General features: G+C 42.7%; 1 protein-coding gene across 5 annotated transcripts; it reads right to left on the reverse strand.

The window, feature by feature from the left end:
- Positions 1-3,459: 3,459 nt before the first annotated feature.
- Positions 3,460-17,474, reverse strand: slc35c1.L (solute carrier family 35 member C1L homeolog). 5 transcript variants are annotated; one of them, XM_041589816.1, is made up of 3 exons: positions 17,324-17,474; positions 8,443-8,963; positions 3,460-6,632 (listed from the first exon to the last, which is right to left on the reverse strand). In XM_041589816.1, exons 2-3 carry the CDS (start codon positions 8,933-8,935, stop codon positions 6,067-6,069), a joined length of 1,059 nt encoding a protein of 352 aa, XP_041445750.1. In that variant the 5' UTR covers positions 8,936-8,963; positions 17,324-17,474; the 3' UTR covers positions 3,460-6,066. The 5 variants fall into 5 exon arrangements, with proteins under 5 accessions (XP_041445750.1, XP_041445752.1, XP_018112838.1 ...); XM_041589818.1 differs by lacking the exon at positions 17,324-17,474 and adding an exon at positions 17,225-17,312; XM_018257349.2 differs by lacking the exon at positions 17,324-17,474 and adding an exon at positions 10,803-11,161.
- Between the last annotated feature and the right edge of the window lie 1,186 nt (positions 17,475-18,660).

An 18,660-nucleotide genomic window follows, 5' to 3' on the forward strand; every position in this document is an offset into this window, starting at 1 on the left:
AACCCTCTCTGGCCCCGCCCACAGCCGTTGCCGCTTTCTCATTGGCGGGAGGCTCAAGGGGCGGGAGAGACTAGGAATTGTCACATGTAAACCATGCGTGTCTGGCTCTGGAGTGTACAGGATTAGCCACGCCCATTCCCACGCTGTGGGCGGGACCCTGCGTTATTATTTATGAGGCTCCAGGTATAAAAGTGTGATGGGGATCTTGTTTCGTAGCTCCCAGGGACCCCAGTCCGACACAGTATGGGTTTCTCATTATCCCTATGAGCAAAGAACAATTAACACTTGGTTGCTAGCGTAAACTGGACCCTAGTAACCTCTCTGCTGATCTAAATGGGAAAGGTCTCTCTGCTGGTTACTGACACAAAATGCTGAATGAATTAAAGGGGTATAGTTTTATACAATGGCTCATTCTAAGTAACTGTTCCATTTTTTTTTTCTTCAATTATTTGCCTTCTTCTTCTGACTCTTGGCAGCTTTCAAATCGGAGGGTCACTGACCCCATCTAAAAAAACAAATGCTCTGTAAGGCTACACATGTATTGTTATTGCTACTTTTTATTCATCGTCTTTCTATTCAGGCCTCTCCTATTCATATTCCAGTCTCTTATTCAGAGAGCATGATTGCTAGGGTCATTTGGACCCTAGCAACCACATGGCTGAAATCGCAAATTGGAGAGCTGTTGAATAAAAAGCTAAATAACACAAAAAACACAAGCAATGAAAACCAATTGCAAATTGTCTCAGAATATCACTCTCTACGTCACACTAACAGTTAATTTAAAGGTTAGCAACCTCTTTAAATAACAACTCCCAAGCATCCCAACAGTCACTATAGTCAGTCACCTTGTGATCCTGCTTGTTGTTAATTGGCTCAGCATGGAAAGGGATGATGGAATAATAATAAATTTACTTTAAAAAAAGCATCACTCACTCTTGTGTTAGCACAGGCAGGTACAATATGATAGCTAAATTTCCTTCCTTTTTTTCACAGGGGAGACTTTTTTTTATATCCCCCATTGTAAGCAGCAGTCCTGTCCTGCTTTATAGCAGCTGAGATTCTAGCTATCTGTATAACAGAACATTCTGTCCCAGTGGCTGCACAGATCCTATCTGATCCCCATTGTAAGCAGTTGTCCTGTCCTGCTTTATGGCAGCTGAGATTCTAGCTATCTGTATGACAGAACATTCTGTCCCAGTGGCTGCCCAGATCCTATCTGATCTCCAATGTAAGCAGCAGTCCTGTCCTGCTTTATGGCTGAGATTCTAGCTATCTGTATAACAGAACATTCTGTCCCAGTGGCTGCACAGATCCTATCTGATCCCATTGTAAGCAGCAGTCCTGTCCTGCTTTATGGCTGAGATTCTAGCTATCTGTATAACAGAACATTCTGTCCCAGTGGCTGCACAGATCCTATCTGATCCCATTGTAAGCAGCAGTCCTGTCCTGCTTTATGGCAGCTGAGATTCTAGCTATCTGTATAACAGAACATTCTGTCCCAGTGGCTGCACAGATCCTATCTGATCCCCATTGTAAGCAGCAGTCCTGCCCTGCTTTATGGCAGCTGAGATTCTAGCTATCTGTATAACAGAGCATTCTGTCCCAGTGGCTGCACAGATCCTATCTGATCCCCATTGTAAGCAGCAGTCCTGTCCTGCTTTATGGCAGCTGAGATTCTAGCTATCTGTATAACAGAGCATTCTGTCCCAGAGGCTGCACAGATCCTATCTGATCCCCATTGTAAGCAGCAGTCCTGTCCTGCTTTATGGCAGCTGAGATTCTAGCTATCTGTATAACAGAACATTCTGTCCCAGAGGCTGCACAGATCCTATCTGATCCCCATTGTAAGCAGCAGTCCTGTCCTGCTTTATGGCAGCTGAGATTCTAGCTATCTGTATAACAGAACATTCTGTCCCAGTGGCTGCACAGATCCTATCTGATCCCCATTGTAAGCAGCAGTCCTGCCCTGCTTTATGGCAGCTGAGATTCTAGCTATCTGTATAACAGAGCATTCTGTCCCAGTGGCTGCACAGATCCTATCTGATCCCATTGTAAGCAGCAGTCCTGTCCTGCTTTATGGCTGAGATTCTAGCTATCTGTATAACAGAACATTCTGTCCCAGTGGCTGCACAGATCCTATCTGATCCCATTGTAAGCAGCTGTCCTGTCCTGCTTTATGGCAGCTGAGATTCTAGCTATCTGTATAACAGAACATTCTGTCCCAGTGGCTGCACAGATCCTATCTGATCCCCATTGTAAGCAGCAGTCCTGCCCTGCTTTATGGCAGCTGAGATTCTAGCTATCTGTATAACAGAGCATTCTGTCCCAGTGGCTGCACAGATCCTATCTGATCCCCATTGTAAGCAGCAGTCCTGTCCTGCTTTATGGCAGCTGAGATTCTAGCTATCTGTATAACAGAGCATTCTGTCCCAGAGGCTGCACAGATCCTATCTGATCCCCATTGTAAGCAGCAGTCCTGTCCTGCTTTATGGCAGCTGAGATTCTAGCTATCTGTATAACAGAACATTCTGTCCCAGTGGCTGCACAGATCCTATCTGATCCCCATTGTAAGCAGCAGTCCTGCCCTGCTTTATGGCAGCTGAGATTCTAGCTATCTGTATAACAGAGCATTCTGTCCCAGTGGCTGCACAGATCCTATCTGATCCCCATTGTAAGCAGCAGTCCTGTCCTGCTTTATGGCAGCTGAGATTCTAGCTATCTGTATGACAGAACATTCTGTCCCAGTGGCTGCCCAGATCCTATCTGATCCCCATTGTAAGCTGCAGTCCTGTCCTGCTTTATGGCAGCTGAGATTCTAGCTATCTGTATAACAGAGCATTCTGTCCCAGTGGCCGCACAGATCCTACAAATACTACAGAACCCTGATGTGCCATAACCAGTACAAGTCGGCAGAAAAGTTAGTTGTCTCGAACCCCCAGCATTGTGCTCTAGACATGCCACGTGCCGCATTTGCCTACCCCTAGTTCCCAACCTAAATTCTCCAAAATAAAAGTAAATGGCTAAACTGTCTCGTGTTTCTTTTTCTAACTTTTTCCCTTCATTTTTATGAGAAAATATCTAAATGGGAAATTGCTACGATCGCATGTGACCTTGTAACATTAGTCATTTGCAACAAGCCGCCAATTATTCCTTGTGATATAAAGATGGAAATCTGAATGAAAACTCCAGCGTCAGCACCTGACACAACGTCTTTTGTCTGAACCCACTGGTGCTTGAAAGATAAAAAATGTATCCTATGAATAAACAGGGGATGCGTTCAATCTATTCTGCTAGAAATCTTCATCAACATGTACTTACCGGGCCCCTTCCTCACCCAACTATAGTCACAGCACTCTATAAACTCTTCATTTGTTTTTTAATTTACATTCCACAAGGTCCAACAGAAGCTACAGCCCAGGTGCTGGCCCAGAACCAACATCCAATAAAGCAAGAAACCAATCAGAAACAAGAATTTTATGTAAAATGGCACAGTCCAGATACAGATCAGTACTCGGCCCAACAGCCTTGTGCTTGAGATCGAAGAGTATTATAAAAATATGCAACAATTAAAATCTTCCCAGTTACATATAACATTATATATATATATTTATATTATAGTTTCAAAATAAATAATAGAATCTCTGTTCACCATAGATTGGAGAACATGAAAAGGAATGCTCTTCACTTCCAATACAATTATGAATGACACACTCAGGACATGACACTTTTACGATACAGTATTTTAAAAGAAAACTAAAGCCAAAAAAAACAATACGCCAATGTTATATACTAAACTTGCTGTAATCAGCCCAGAGGTTCAATAGCCCTATAACAATAACTCAGGCCTTCACAGGTGTCCCCAGCAGCTCTCCATCTTGGATCTTGTATTTTTTGTGTCAGTGGCACTGCACATGCTCAGTGGGCTGCTGTTGGGAAGCTGAACTTAGGGAGCGTGGGAAATCATCAAGCAGAAAGTGAGGTTCATCTTCCATAGAAGCTGATGCTACAGGGGTGATTATTATATTCTGATTAGGGATGCACCGAATCCAGGATTCGGCCGAATCCTTGTGCACGGCTGAACCCAATCCTATATTTGCATATCTAAATTAGTTGTGGGAAGGGAAATCACATGACTTTTTGTCACAAAACAAGGGAGTAAAAAAACATTTTCCCCAACTTTTCCTTTCCCACTCCTAATTTGCATATGCAAATTAGGATTTGGTTTGGTATTTGCCCGAATCTTTCACAAAGGATTCACCGAATCCCAAAAAGTGGATTCGGTGCATCCCTAATTCTGATGCAGACTGTACTGATTTCTGAGCTGCCATGTAATGTGACTCTCAATTCATTACTAATCAGCCTAATATTGTATATATACTGTATATTGTGAGTGGTTCCCTAAGCTTAGATTAGTGACAGTAGCCCAGAGCATGTGCTGGGAGTAGGGATGCACTGAATCCAGGATTCGGTTCGGGATTCGGCCTTTTTCAGAAGGATTCAGATTCGGTCGAATCCTTGTGCATGGCTGAACCGAATCCGAATTTGCATATGTAAATTAGGTGTGGTAAGGGAACTCACATGACATTTTTGTAACAAAGCAAGAAAGTAAAAAACATTTTCCCCACCTTTTCCTTTCCCGCCCGTAATTTGCATATGCAAATTAGGATTCGGCCGAATCTTTCACAAAGGGTTTGGGGATTCGGCCGTATCCCAAAAATTGGAATTGGCGCATCTCTAGATGGGAATCAGCAAAAAAGATGGGGAGCTTCGCTGGAGCGTGCAAACCTGTTATGGCCCCTCCGGTGAATACAATTGCTAACATTTGAACCCAGGCCAGTGCTTCTCTTTGCTGAAAAATGTTGAGTAAAAGCATCAAAGCAGGGTGCAAAGTTATAAATTCTATCCACTGGACGAGGTGCCCAACAGTCAAATAGAGTTCCCTTGACCTTTAACAGACTGGGTGACCTTGGGCAGGTACAAATAAAACTCAAACATAAGCTGTAAGAAGTCTAGACTTGTAGCAAAATAGAAAAAAATGAAAAAGGAATGGAAATAATATACTAAAATATAGAATTAAGGGCAGAACCACCATATACTAACATAGGGGGTTATTTATCAAAATCCGAAAATATCCGGAGTATTTTATGAAAATGACTCCGACCAAATCCGCACCGTTTTTTCCCCCCTTATTTATCAATACATTTTTCAGAAAACTTCCTGTGCGGGGAAAGAAAATGAAAAAAAAATTAAATCGTGCGAATTTTTCAGTTTTTCCCAAAAACCACGAAATCTTCAGATTATTGCAGGAAACCTAGCACAGATCAGGATAACTTCGGGACTTCTCCCATTGACTTCTATATGAACTCGGCAGGTCTGAGTTGGGAGTACTTTTTAATTCTGACTTTTAACACTTGGGATTTACAGAATCAGTAGCATCAATTTTTTTTTTCTTAATAATGACTTAGCAATTTAAAAGTTTAATATGTCTTTGTGTTTTGTTATTTTTGTTCTACACTAACGAATTTTTTAATAAAAAAAACTGATGTTACTCGTCCTTTAATACATTCTGAAAAATTTTGGTTTTTTTTCCCCACAAAATGTTTTTGATTTTATAGTAGAAAAAAAAAAAACAGACTTGAATAAATAACCCCCTAAGTGTACCAAATTTGGGTCTGCCACTTATATTTGGGATCGTATATATTATATATTTGTATGTTTCCTGCATTTATTATTTGCACACGTGTGTTTGTTTATGTTTAAAATCTCATACACATACATTAATGACATGTGATACAACGGTTTCTCTCTTTACAGGAGAAACACAGAACTAAATGGTTTCCATATTGGTGGAGCTGTTAAAGGCTTATTGGTTTCCACAGTATTTAACACCTGTTATACCTGTTTCTTGGACAGGTATATCCTTGTAGTTCTGTTAGGACAGTTTGGATTCTTTAATTTACAAATACAGTTCTGATCTTGAGATTTCCACCCTCAACCGACCATAACCAGATTCATTTTCATCTCATCCTCTCGTTCATTGAAGCCCAACATTGTGGTTGGACAGTCTCAAACCCCGACAGAGCTTTTCTCCCCGTTACTCTGGCTCTGATTGGTCTCTCCTTGGGTTTTTTTCATCTCTAGCCCCTTCACCCATGTGTAGGAGAAGGAACCGCCCAGTACCATTAAATTGCTGGTCCACCACAAAAAGCTTTTGATCTGATGGTAGTACATGACAGCAATTACTGTCTGAGCACAAGCTTTGGCTGTCCCAGAGATGTTGTGGGTCAGGGGGCTGGTGAACTGAATCTGCAGCCCTGTCACATACCCTATAGCGAAGCCAAAGATACCCCCCAGGGTCATCATGCCCCAAAAGTAAAACATGGACAGTTTATCAAAGGCGAGCAGGGTTCCGACTTCTCCGCAAACGAAGAGCAGAGGGATGAAGAGGAAGCAAGCGTTCACGTTGTTGTAGAAAGTCAGGCGCCAGATGCTTCCGTCAACTGCCGGCAGGACTTTTTTAGTGTAAATGGCATTCAGTGATACGCACAGGCTGGCCAGGACCCCAAAGAAGATTCCAGCCCAGGAGAGTGTTCCTTCTGCCCCTTCCTGGTCTATTCCCAGCCAGAAGCCTCCTGCAAAACAAAATACAGTTATTAGCACAGAAAGAAATAATTTCATGTTTATTCACATGGTTTGTAATTTTTTCTTGTTCTGATCATATACTCTTAAATGGATTCTGTCATGATTTGTATCATGTAGTTTTTATTTCTAACACTGCAAATAATTCACTCTACAACATAAAATGTAATTCCTGAACCAACAAGTGTATTTAGTAATAATATTGGTGTGTAGGTGCATCTCAGGTCATTTTGTCTGGTCATGTGCTTTCAGAAAGAGCCAGCACTTTAGGATGGAACTGCTTTTTGGCAGACTGTTTCCCCTACTCAATGCAACTAAATGTGTCTCAGTGGGACCTGGATTTTACTATTGAGTGTTGTTTTTGGATCTACCAGGCAGCTGTTATCTTGTGTTAGGGAGCTGCTATCTGGTTACCTTCCTATTGTTCTGTTGTTAGGCTGCTGGGGGGGGGGGGGGGTGGTGATATCACTCCAACTTGCAGTACAGCAGTAAAGAGTGACTGAAGTTTATCAGAGCACAAGTCACATGACTGAGGGCAGCTGGGAAACTGACAATATGTCAAGCCCCATGTCAGATTTCAAAATTAAATATAAAAAAAAATCAGTTTGCTCTTTGGACAAATTGATTTCAGTGTTGGAGCAGCACTATTAACTGATGTGTTTTGAAAAAAAAAAAAAACTGTTTTCCCATGACAATATCCCTTTAAGCAACATAAACCCAAACAAAAAAAACAGGGCTCGTTTATGTATGCAAGTGCCTATACACACCCCTAGCACTAATGTGCTGATTCAGGATATTTAGATGCATGGTGCATAACTGCATGCAAGGTGCAAAGTACAGGGTGCTTCTAAACATATACAATTCCACTGGAATTCTGGGGGAAATGCTGCACTTTGGGTAAAGATAATGTGACTTGGGTGCATTCTTGCACCTTTGAGTTATGTCCTATTTTGTACACAAGCTGCAATATTAAACATCTATATCATTTCTATAACCTGCTGAAATCAATGGACCAGGACTTAACCAGGTGGTATTGGTTTATACAACCGTTTAAAGGTGACTGAAAGCTTCAGCTAACTATTTGGAGTTCTGCATTAAAGGTGAACAATGATAATTTCTAAATACAATTAAAAAGTCTGCATTGTTTCTGAAATAATCAAGTTTATCTTCACTATTCCTGTCTCAGCATCTGTTTCTCTTCATTCTGTCTTCATGCAGCAGTTGGGTGTCAGATATTCATCAACAGTTAGATCCAATATATCTTATAGGGGGCTTCCTTTTGCCTAGAAGGTGTATTAGAGCTCACTCTATTAAAATCACCAGACACCATGTCTCTCTACATGCAGAATTTGTGCAAAGTTATTGTTAGATTTTGTTTGCACTGTAATCAATTATTTGAGTGAACTCTAATTCATCTGCTAGCAAAGGGAGCTTTCTAACAAAATAACTGCCTTTTGCACAAATTCTGCATGTAGAGAGACAGGATACATCTACTAGGCAAAAGGAGCCCCCCTATAAGATATATTGGATCTAACTGTCAATGATTATCTGACACTCAACTGCTGCATGAAGAGAGAATGAAGAGAAACAGATGCTGAGAGAGGAAAAAGTGAAGATAAACTTGATTATTTCAAAAACAATGCATATTATTTAATTGACTGTATTTATAAGTTTTCTTATTTCAGTATGATGAAGCTTATATTAAAGTTTCATTTTCGCAATAGTTCCCCTTTAAGTTGTCCCTGAACCAGAGCCCACTTTTCCTTTCATATTTTGAGCATTCTTATTTGACACCGGCCTTACCTAAAATGATTCCGCAGGACATCAGCGCATACATGGAGGTGGTTTGCTTCAGCATGATGTAGGAAAGCAGCACGTTGAACACAGTACTAAGGCACCTGCCCACCGTATAAAAGGCCACTCCAAGATACTTGAGGCACAGGTTGTTGAAGATGATCATTCCGATGAAAACCACGGAAAGCGGCAGGACCGTCCTGAGGACTTTGAGATCGAAACGCAGAGAGGGGAACTCCAGCACGTGCGATGGAACGACATGGGTGAGCAGACTGAGTGATTTGCAGAGGACGACAGTGACCAAACACTGGTAGAAGGTGACAAAGAGCGGGGCATCCAGTTTCAGAGAAGGGCTGTCCAGCAGGTACTTGTTGAGGAACACCATGGTGATGGAGATGAACCAGTAGAGCATCACCACCATCGCTATCTTCACAGCTCTTACCATGAACGACTCCCGGGCCCCCTTCTCCGGGTCCCCTTCTCCGACCCCCATGAGAGCCATCCTGAGGATGCTGGAGCGCTTGAAGTTCCTGTTCATGGTTAGCAGTGGAAACAAAACGCAGGTCAGGAAGGCAAGGCATGAACTAAGTCGGGAGAGTTAAGAAATATGCGGGCAGAGAACAGAGAGGGCGTTTCTGACACAGGCCCAAGAATTCAGAGCACTTAACCCTTTCCTAGCTCTCCATTATTATCACATTTAATTTCGCTGGCAAGATAACGAGCTCAGAAGGCTTGCTGTATCCCGAGGGAGCCCTGCAATTGCTGTAACACATGGGGCTGTAAGGTGAGACTTTATTGCTTAGAACAAGAGGGCAATTAGCTCCAGGGGGGTAAAACATAGAACTATGATTAAAGCTGGGGCTACAATTAGAGTCCCCAGCAAGTAAAAGGGCAGCTCCTGGCAAGGGAGGGAGGAGGGAAGCTCCTGGCAAGGGGGGAGGGGGAGTGGGAAGCTCCTGGCAAGGGAGGGAGGGCAGCTCTTGGCAAGGGGGGAGGGGGCAGCTCCTGGCAAGGGAGGGAGGGTAGCTCCTGGCAAGGAGGGGGGGAAGCTCTTGGCAAGGGGGGAGGGGGCAGCTCCTGGCAAGGGAGGGAGGGAAGCTCCTGGCAAGGGGGAGAGCTCCTGGCAAGGGGGGAGGGGGAAGCTCCTGGCAAGGGGGAGGGAAAGCTCCTGGCAAGTAAATGGGCAGCCCCTGTAAGGGAAAGGGCAGCTTGTAAAGTCCTTGGAAGAGCCTAGACTCCCTGACAGGTGAGAGGCAAGTGCGCAGGTATCTCCCCGCAGAAAACAAAGCCCTGTTGTCTCTTGCCAGAGGAATGTGCAGCCTATAGATATATCCAATGAGACGGGCTAGGCCACCCTACATTCTCAGTCAGGCAGCGGCTCCGACAGAAGGTACTGGCCGAGGAGAAGCCGAGGTGCGGAATTGGTGTCGGAAATCCGCCCTCTTGGTTCTACATCACACTCTGGGGCTCGTAGCACGTCTCTATGGTAGCTGCGAGTTCCTAGACAACACTGTGCTGTGACGCCGATCGCTCTATGGTAGTTCCTAGAGTGCGGAAAGCCGCGCGGTGGCGTCACAGTCACGTGCTCTCTATTCCTTATTCTGAATGGTTAGTGCTCGGTGTGAGAGACTCTGGGCTTTAGTGTTTGGCCCTCAAACTTTAAACGGGGGTTGATCATAGTTTGAGGCCTCCCTTTGTATGTGAATAGTTGTGTGTGTGTATATATAGGCTGCTGTAAGATGAATTATACAATCAGTTTATTGGGCAGGTGGGGTTTGTTTGGGCCTCTGTCAGTACTGGGGCCTATCAAATTTGAATCCCAGTCTAGACCTGTATAGATTCCTATGGAACTATGTTTGAGGAGAGTCACAGGTGGGGCTGGGGACTTGTGTACAGAGTTGCCGGGTGTCATTTTCAAAACCAGCCAAAGTCGGCTACAAAACCAGCCCTAAACTAGCCAAGAGCCACTCCAAAAGTAGCTCAAAAATGTGCAGTGAGAAAAAAAGCCTAAAAATAAATGAATATATGTAAAAATAAGCCTTTTTCAAATCATCGCTGTTTCACTAATGTTTCCATGAAGCAAAATGGGACGGCTTTGCCCTTAACTAGGGGGGTAAGTAACTGCAGGAGGTATAGGGGTCTCATAAAGCCCTAAGACTATGGTTGCCACCCAGCCGGTATTTAACTGGCCCAGCTGGAAAAACGGGTTGCAAGGCCGGTGCCGGTATTAAAGTAATACCGACAATTACAAGGCCGGTAAAATACTGAGGGAAGAAATGGCCATAGTAGCTTCCCTGCGCCCTTTCCCCCCGCCCGCTCAAAACTCCCAGCTAAACTTGCTACGGCGCCTGGGACCTCACGTCACTTACGTGATGTTGTGACATCACAATCTCACGTGATGCGATTTGTGGGCGGAGTTCCTGTCGTCTTTAAAGCCGCGAGTGCAGGGGGATCGTGCTGACATAAGCAGAAGAGCAGGAGAATGTGCAGACTGCCTCCCTGACAGGACAGCACAGAGTCAAAAATAGAGAGAGAAGGCGCACACCCTTTTAAATTAAATTAGAGGGTGCTAATCCATAGGTGACTCCCCATGAGGGTCTCCATGTAATATATAACTGCTGCAAAGAATGGATAGCACACCCGATTTAAAAATGCCAAAATTAATTTATTACAAAAAAGACAAAATATCTAACAGAAAAAAACTATAAACAAAATCATAATGACAGCACAGAGCACACAGGCCTCAGCCCACTCTTTTCGTCCCTCTATAGCAAAAAAAAAAAAAAAAAAAACCTATTCCATGACTCTGGCCGCCCCCTTGATGTCATGGCCACGCCCACAGCACTATGCCCCCGTGACATCACAACCCCGCCCATTTTTAGAACGATCCTCCACCTCGTGGAACCGTCCCCTTCCCTGGCCAGTAAAGATTTTTCAAAAAGGTGGCAATCCTACCTAAGACATATACAGTTTCGATAAATATTGGTGGGTTAGGGTGAGAAGGGCTAAAAGGAGCCAAAAAGCCCTTCACTAGCAATTTACATGCAAAGTGAAGCCTTCTGGAATCATAAGGTATTTACTTGTCTCATGCCATACACACAGCACTGGCTAAATACCAAAATAAGAGTTTTAATTAGGGACTGAATCCAGGATTCGGTTCGGGATTCGGCCTTTTTCAGCAGGATTCGGATTCGGCCTAATCCTTCTGCCCGGCCGAACCAAATCGAATCCTAATTTGCATATGCATATGGGAGGGAAATTGCGTGACTTTTTGTTACAAAACAAGGAAGTAAAAATGTATCCCCTTCCCACCCCTAATTTGCATATGCAAATTAGGGTTCGTTCGGTATCCAGCCGAATCGATCACGAAGGATTCGGGGGTTCGGCCGAATCCAAAATAGTGGATTCAGTGCATCCCTAGTTTTAATTCTCCCATAAGGCATTATGGGCGGAGACATGCAAATCACTTCTAAATCCCTTTGGCCAACTCTGCATCCAGAACCGCTGGTTTATAGCATAGATCCAGCCTAATGGTTCAGAGCCATATATCCAAACTTGCAGACAGTCTGTTTCAGAAGCCATGTGCCAATATGTTGCACTGATGAGATCTAACAAGATTGAAACAGACTGTCTGCAAGTTTGGATATATGGCTCTGAACCATTAGGCTGGATCTGTGCTATAAACCAGCAGTTCTGGATGCAGAGTTGGCCAAAGCGATATAAACAAGTGATTTGCATGTCTCCGCCCATAATGCCTTATGGGAGAATCAAAACTCTTATTTTGGTATCTAGGCAGTGCCGTGTGTATGGCATGAGACAAGTAAATATCTTCTGATTTCAGAAGGCTTCACTTAGCAGATAAATATTGGTCAACCTCTAGACATTTTGGTGGCTGAAGATTTTTGACCCAAAATTGTTAGAAATTAAGGAAAGTCACTGGAAAATGCAAGAAGGAGACTCAAGACTGGGGTACAGAGCCCAAAATCTGATAACTCCTGACTTCTACACAAGTCAGTCCCATTGCATGCTGGGTATTGTAGTCTTACATTAAACTTGGCAAATTGTTAAACAAAAACTACATTACCCAGCATGCATTAGGAGACACAGGCTTTGCACATTAGGTCAAGACAAAACTTTGGCTGGTTTCCAAAGCACAAACCAGCCAAAGGCCCAAAAACTAGCCCAAATCCATACCGTGGCTAGTTTGCAAAAACAGCCTGGGCTTTAAATTAGTAGCCCAATTTGGCTGGGAAACCGCCATCCTGGCAACCCAGCTTGTGTACGGCCTGGGGCATTGTGTGAGGTATCTAGGAGTGGCTGCTGGTAGTTTAGGGAACTCTTTGCTCTATAGGGCCTCTACATCCCCGGGCAAGAGAAGGGTGTGGTTGAGGGGGACTGGGGTAGACTGTGAGGACCCTATGTAAATGTATGGCTCCTGTGAGGTATTTTGCATTTTTTTCTATAGGCCTAGTAATGTCTAGTAGTTATATTACTAGTTATCCCACTGTGTGACTGGCCTCCTCTTGTACTCACGTCCCACTGACAGCCGCTGCTGGACAACCTTGATTTTAACAATGAGAGTATATGAGAGTATATACCAACAATCTAAGGTTCACTCTTTGAAATGGGACAAACTGCCATTTCTTGCCCACAATCACCCCCGCAGTTTGGGTGCCAGTTGTAAATGTTTGAGACACTGGAAAGGAGGTGCACACGTTTGTGGGTATAACTGAACTGTGCACTAGTTAGTGTAACACAGGGGTCCCCAATCTTTTTAAAGGAGCAGTAACCCCAAAAAATGAGTGTCTTAAAGGAATGACAATATAATGTAGTGTTGCTCTGCACTGGTAAATCTGTGTTTGCTTCAGAAACACTACTATAGTTTATATAAATTGTAGCCACGGGGGCAGCCATTCAAGCACAGGATACACAGTAGATAACAGATAAGTACTACTATAGTTTTTATTAACAAGCTGCTGTGTAGCCATGGGAGCAACCATTCTGTGTATTCTGTACTTGAATGGCTGTCCCCATGGCTACACAGCAGCTTGTTTATATAAACTATAGTAGTACTTATCTGTTATCTACTGTGTATCCTGTGCTTGAATGGCTGCCCCCATGGCTACACAGCAGCTTGTTTATATAAACTATAGTAGTACTTATCTGTTATCTACTGCATATCCTGTGCTTGAATGGCTGCCTCCATGGCTACACAACAGTTTGTTTATATAAACTATAGTAGTACTTATCTGTTATCTACTGTGTATCCTGTGCTTGAATGGCTGCCCCCATGGCTAAACAGCAGCTTGTTTATATTAACTATAGTAGTACTTATCTGTTATCTACTGTGTATCCTGTGCTTGAATGGCTGCCCCCATGGCTACACAGCAGCTTGTTTATATAAACTATAGTAGTCATGCTGAAGCAAACACACAGTTTTTACCAGTGCAGAGCAACACTACATTAAATTGTCATTCCTTTAAGACACTTCCATTTTTTGGTGTTACTGTTCCTTTAACCCAAGAGCCACTTTCAAATGTAAAACTAGTAGGAGATCAATATAAGCATGAAAATGGATGGGTGGAAAATAAGGGCTGTGATTGGCTATTTGGTAGCCTCGATGTGGATTGGCAGCCTACAGGAGGCTCTGTTTGGCAGTACATCTAGTTTTGATGCAACTAAAACTTGCCAGGGATTCACAAATAAGCACCTGCTTTGAGGCCACTGGGAGCAAGATGTAGCCCGCAAGCCACTGGTTGGGGCACAGTGATAGAACACATATCTGGTTGTAAAGTTTGGGATTTGGATGTCCACACGGGGTGCTCACATGAAGGCCCTGTACTCAGGCAAGTCTTAAGAACTAGATTCCTTTGCGCAGAAATCATTTACTGAATGCAAATCCGTGCAAAGTGCTTTGCAGGTAGACTATATCCAAATGCTATATGCACAGAAATAGCAATGAGCAAAAACAGCTTTTGGGTGCATTTCCCCTTTAATGGAATCCATTCATAGTTATGCAGCTGCCCATGACTGGCATTTCAGCATGTGATGTGACCCCTGGTGCCAACAGGATGTGGTATGTGCACAATGGAAAATGTCAGAATGTTAGCTGTCAGCGCCAGCTTGGAGGGGGGGGGGTGAACTTAAAGGATAAATAAACCTTTAAAATAAGTGAATGCAAAATTGATGAGAGTGCTATGCTAATCACCTTTGTCGTTTACATTCATTATTTATTTTCTTTTTATTCCAAGATATTAAGTAGAGATGCACCGAATCCAGGATTCGGTTCGGGATTCGGCCTTTTTCAGCAGGATTCGGCCGGCCGAACCAAATCCGAATTTGCATATGCAAATTAGGGTCGGGGAGGTAAATCGTGTGACTTTTTGTCACAAAACAAGGAAGTAAAAAATGTTTTTGCCTTCCCACCCCTAATTTGCATATGCAAATTCGGATTCGGTTCGGTATTCGGCCGAATCTTTCACAAAGGATTCAGGGGTTTGGCCAAATCCAAAATAGTGGATTCGGTGCATCCCTAATATTAAGGGATACTTGTTCTGTTAAAGGAAAACTATACCTCCAAAATGAACACTTAAGCAACAGATAGTTTATATCAAATTGAATGACATATTAAAGAATCTTACCAAACTGGAATATATATTTACATAAATCTTGCCCTTTTACATCTCTTGCCTTGAACCACCATTTCGTGACTCTATCTGTGCTGCCTCAGAGATCACCTGACCAGAAATACTACAACACTAACTGTAACAGGAAGAAGTGTGGAAGCAAAAGGCAGAACTCTGTCTGTTAATTGGCTCATGTGACCTTACATGTGGTTTGTATGAGTGCACAGTGAATCGTACGATCTCAGGGGGCGGCCCTTATTTTTTAAAATGGCAATTTTCTATTTATGATTACCCAATGGCACATACTACTAAAAAAGTATATTATTATGATAATGGTTACTTTACATGAAGCAGGATTTTACACATGAGCTGTTTTACTCAGTATCTTTTAATAGAGACCTACATTGTTTGGGGGGTATAGTTTTCCTTTAATATGAATGCATGTTGTCCCAACAGCTCCACCTGCTGGTCATTTTCTGACCACCAAGTAGTCAAGAAAGTTGTCAGGAGAAAGATTTCTAATTTTTTTCCTTTACTGGTCAGATTGGTCAGAAAATGACCAGCAGGTGGCGCTGTTGTAACAAAATTAATTTATATTAACAGCACAAAGGAAAACTATACCACCCGAACAAGGTAGGTCTCTAAAAAAAGGTATTTCATAAAACAGCTCATATGTAAATCCCTGCTTCATGTAAATAAACCATTTTCATAATAATATGCTTTTTTAGTAGTATGTGCCATTGGGTAATCATAAATAGAAAATTGCCATTTTAAAAAATAAGGGGATCGTAGCATTCACAGTGCATACTAGTGATGTGCGGGTCGAGAATTTCTCGACCCGCACACGACCCTAACCTGCTCACTCCCTACTCGCTACTCCCCTTTATTTATAGACCCACACCCGGCCCGCAGTGACGTCACAAAAGGGGCGGGGCAAGGCAGGCGGAAGTCTATAAATTCCCGGCGCCGGAAGCTGGCAGTACTAGGCCGCGACCCGCGCATTTTGTCCAGGGGTCCCGTCTGCACATCACTAGTGCATTCAAACATACCAAACAAACTATACTTGTTTCATCACATGAGCCAATTAAGTTCTGTCTTTTGCTTCCACACTTCTTCCTGTTACAGTTAGAGATGTAGTATTTCTGGTCAGGTGATCTCTGAGGCAACACACAGACCATCATGAAATGGTGGTTTAAGGCAAGAGATAAAAAAAGGGCAATATTTCCTTAAATATATATTCCAGTTTGGTAAGATTATTTAATATGTGACTTAATTTGAAATAATCTCTTGCTTAAGGATTCATTTTGGGGGTATAGTTTTCCTTTAATATCTTGGAATTTATCAAAAATAAATAGTGTTTAGAATAGCACTCATCAATTTCACATTCACTTCTTTTATAGGTTTACTTATCCTTCAAACTCAAACAGAAATATTACTACAGAAGGGACTGTCTCTCTTCCCTCCTCACACTGATGTTAAATCAATAGGGGTTGCAGAGAGTTGAAATTCAATAACAGCAGCTTAGCATCTCTTTTTAAATTCAAGTTGGGCCCCTTACACTTTAATAGTGTCCCCTTGTTGATTGAGATGATGCAGTTTTACGACTGGTACAGATTTGGTAATTTCCTGTGTTGGTGTGAGCTGCCATACTGCTGATTCTAAGCAGGGAGTCGTAGAGAAGCTCACACGGCAGCCCCACAAATGTATAGGTATATCCCTATATATATATATATATATATATATATATATATATATATATATATATATATATATATATATATATATATATATATATATATATACTATGCCTTTATAATACACAAAAGCCATGAATATCTTGTAAATTATATCCTTATAAACGGTGAGTTCTGATGTCATCAGTTATAAACAGTGAGTTCTGATGTCATTTCTGTCACATGACTCACTGAAATTTGTGTATTATAATAAATAAAGTACCCCCTGTTGCAAAATATGAGGATATTAGAAGTTATCTTCTAATAGATAACTTCGGCCTCCTGTTTTTATATGGTCATGAAACTCCTCGGTAACTTATAATATCCTTATATTTTACAAGAGGGGGTACTTTATTCACTATATATACTGTTTGCTGTGATCAGATGGGGGACAGCCCTGCCCAAATCAAAGACTTCATGGTGCTCCCTCACCTGTGCCGCTTCTGCTGCAACTTTTCCTTCCATTTAGCCCCCCAAAACAACGATAGCCTTTCTGTTCTGTAACCACCTCCCCTCCAACTTCCCACTTACCTGGGATCTGAATTCAGGGAGCTGCAAGACCCACAGCGACTCAATATTCTTCCTGCTCTGCTCACTTCCCCGTCAGCACCAGGAAGCAGGTGTGAGGGAGGAGTCACAGCACCTACTCATTATATCATTATAGGTGTCTTGTTGGCACTCAGGCCAGAGAACTGGTCTTTCTACTCACCCTACGTCTCCGGCTGCACCCTGCCTTTTGTCTCCTAATAACTGCAGGCAATTCATTGATTTTCATTTATACCCTGTATATTCTACCTGATTTAGACAGTAGCACCATATTATCATTTATTATAGCAGACTACAAATAAAGGGCAGATAGGTTGGACAAACAAATACTCAACTGTACAGGAGGGAAAGAGAGCCCTGCTCAACAGAGCTTGCAATCTATAAACTAGGGATGCACCGAATCCAGGATTCGCCCCTTTTTCAGCCGGTTTCAGATTCGACTGAATCCTTCTGCCCGCCCAAACCAAAGCCGAATCCTAATTTATCTATGCAAATTAGGGGCGGGGAGGGAAATCGTATGAAGTAAAAAAATGTTTCCCCTTCCCACCCCTAATTTACATATGCAAATTAGGGTTGGGAAGATTCAGCCTGAATCCAGGACTCGCTCCTTTTTCAGCCGGATTCCGCTGAAGCCTTCTGCCCACCCAAACCGAAACCGAATCCTAATTTACCTATGCAAATTAGGGGCAGGGAGGGAAATCGTGTGTCTTTTTGTTGCAAAACAAGGAAGTCAAAAAGTGTTTCCCCTTCCCACCCCTAATTTACATATGCAAATTAGGATTGGTAAGATTCAGACAAATCCTTCTGCCCGGCCGAACCAAATCCTAATTTACATATGCAAATTAGGGGAGGGAAATCGTGTAACTTTTTGTCGCAAAACAAGGAAGTAAAAGAATGTTTCCCCTTCCCACCCCCTAATTTACATATGCAAATTAGGGCTGGGAAGATTGCAAGCTCTGTTGAGCAGGGCTCTCTTTCCCTCCTATACAGCTGAGTATTTGTTTTGCATATGCAAATTAGGATTTGGTTTGGCATACGGCCAAATCTTTCGTGAAGGATTCGGGGTTTGGGCTGAATCCAAAATAGTGGATTCGGTGCATCCCTACTATAAACACACAGTAACAGTGGTGTAACTAGATATTACTGGGCTCCACAGCAAATTTTTCAGGCCCCAAAATGTCTAGAGGTTGATATGTTTTACCAATATATATGAAAATTCGAGGATTCGGCCGAATCCCAATCCTGCTGAAAAAGGCCAAATTGCAAACCAAATCCTAGATTCGGTGCATCCGTAGTTAAAACGATTGGTCAACTTTTAGTAT

The sequence above is a fragment of the Xenopus laevis genome, chromosome 4L, assembly GCF_017654675.1.
Source record: "Xenopus laevis strain J_2021 chromosome 4L, Xenopus_laevis_v10.1, whole genome shotgun sequence".
Taxonomy (NCBI): domain Eukaryota; kingdom Metazoa; phylum Chordata; class Amphibia; order Anura; family Pipidae; genus Xenopus; species Xenopus laevis.

Excerpts from the sequence above, each read along its gene's own strand:
- slc35c1.L (XM_018257350.2), bottom strand. The coding sequence starts at position 8,971 with ATGAACAGGAACTTCAAGCGCTCCAGCATCCTCAGGATGGCTCTCATG. Across the intron at positions 6,633-8,442 it reads GTCCTGCGGAATCATTTTAG|GAGGCTTCTGGCTGGGAATA; the intron begins GTAAGGCCGGTG and ends TTTGTTTTGCAG.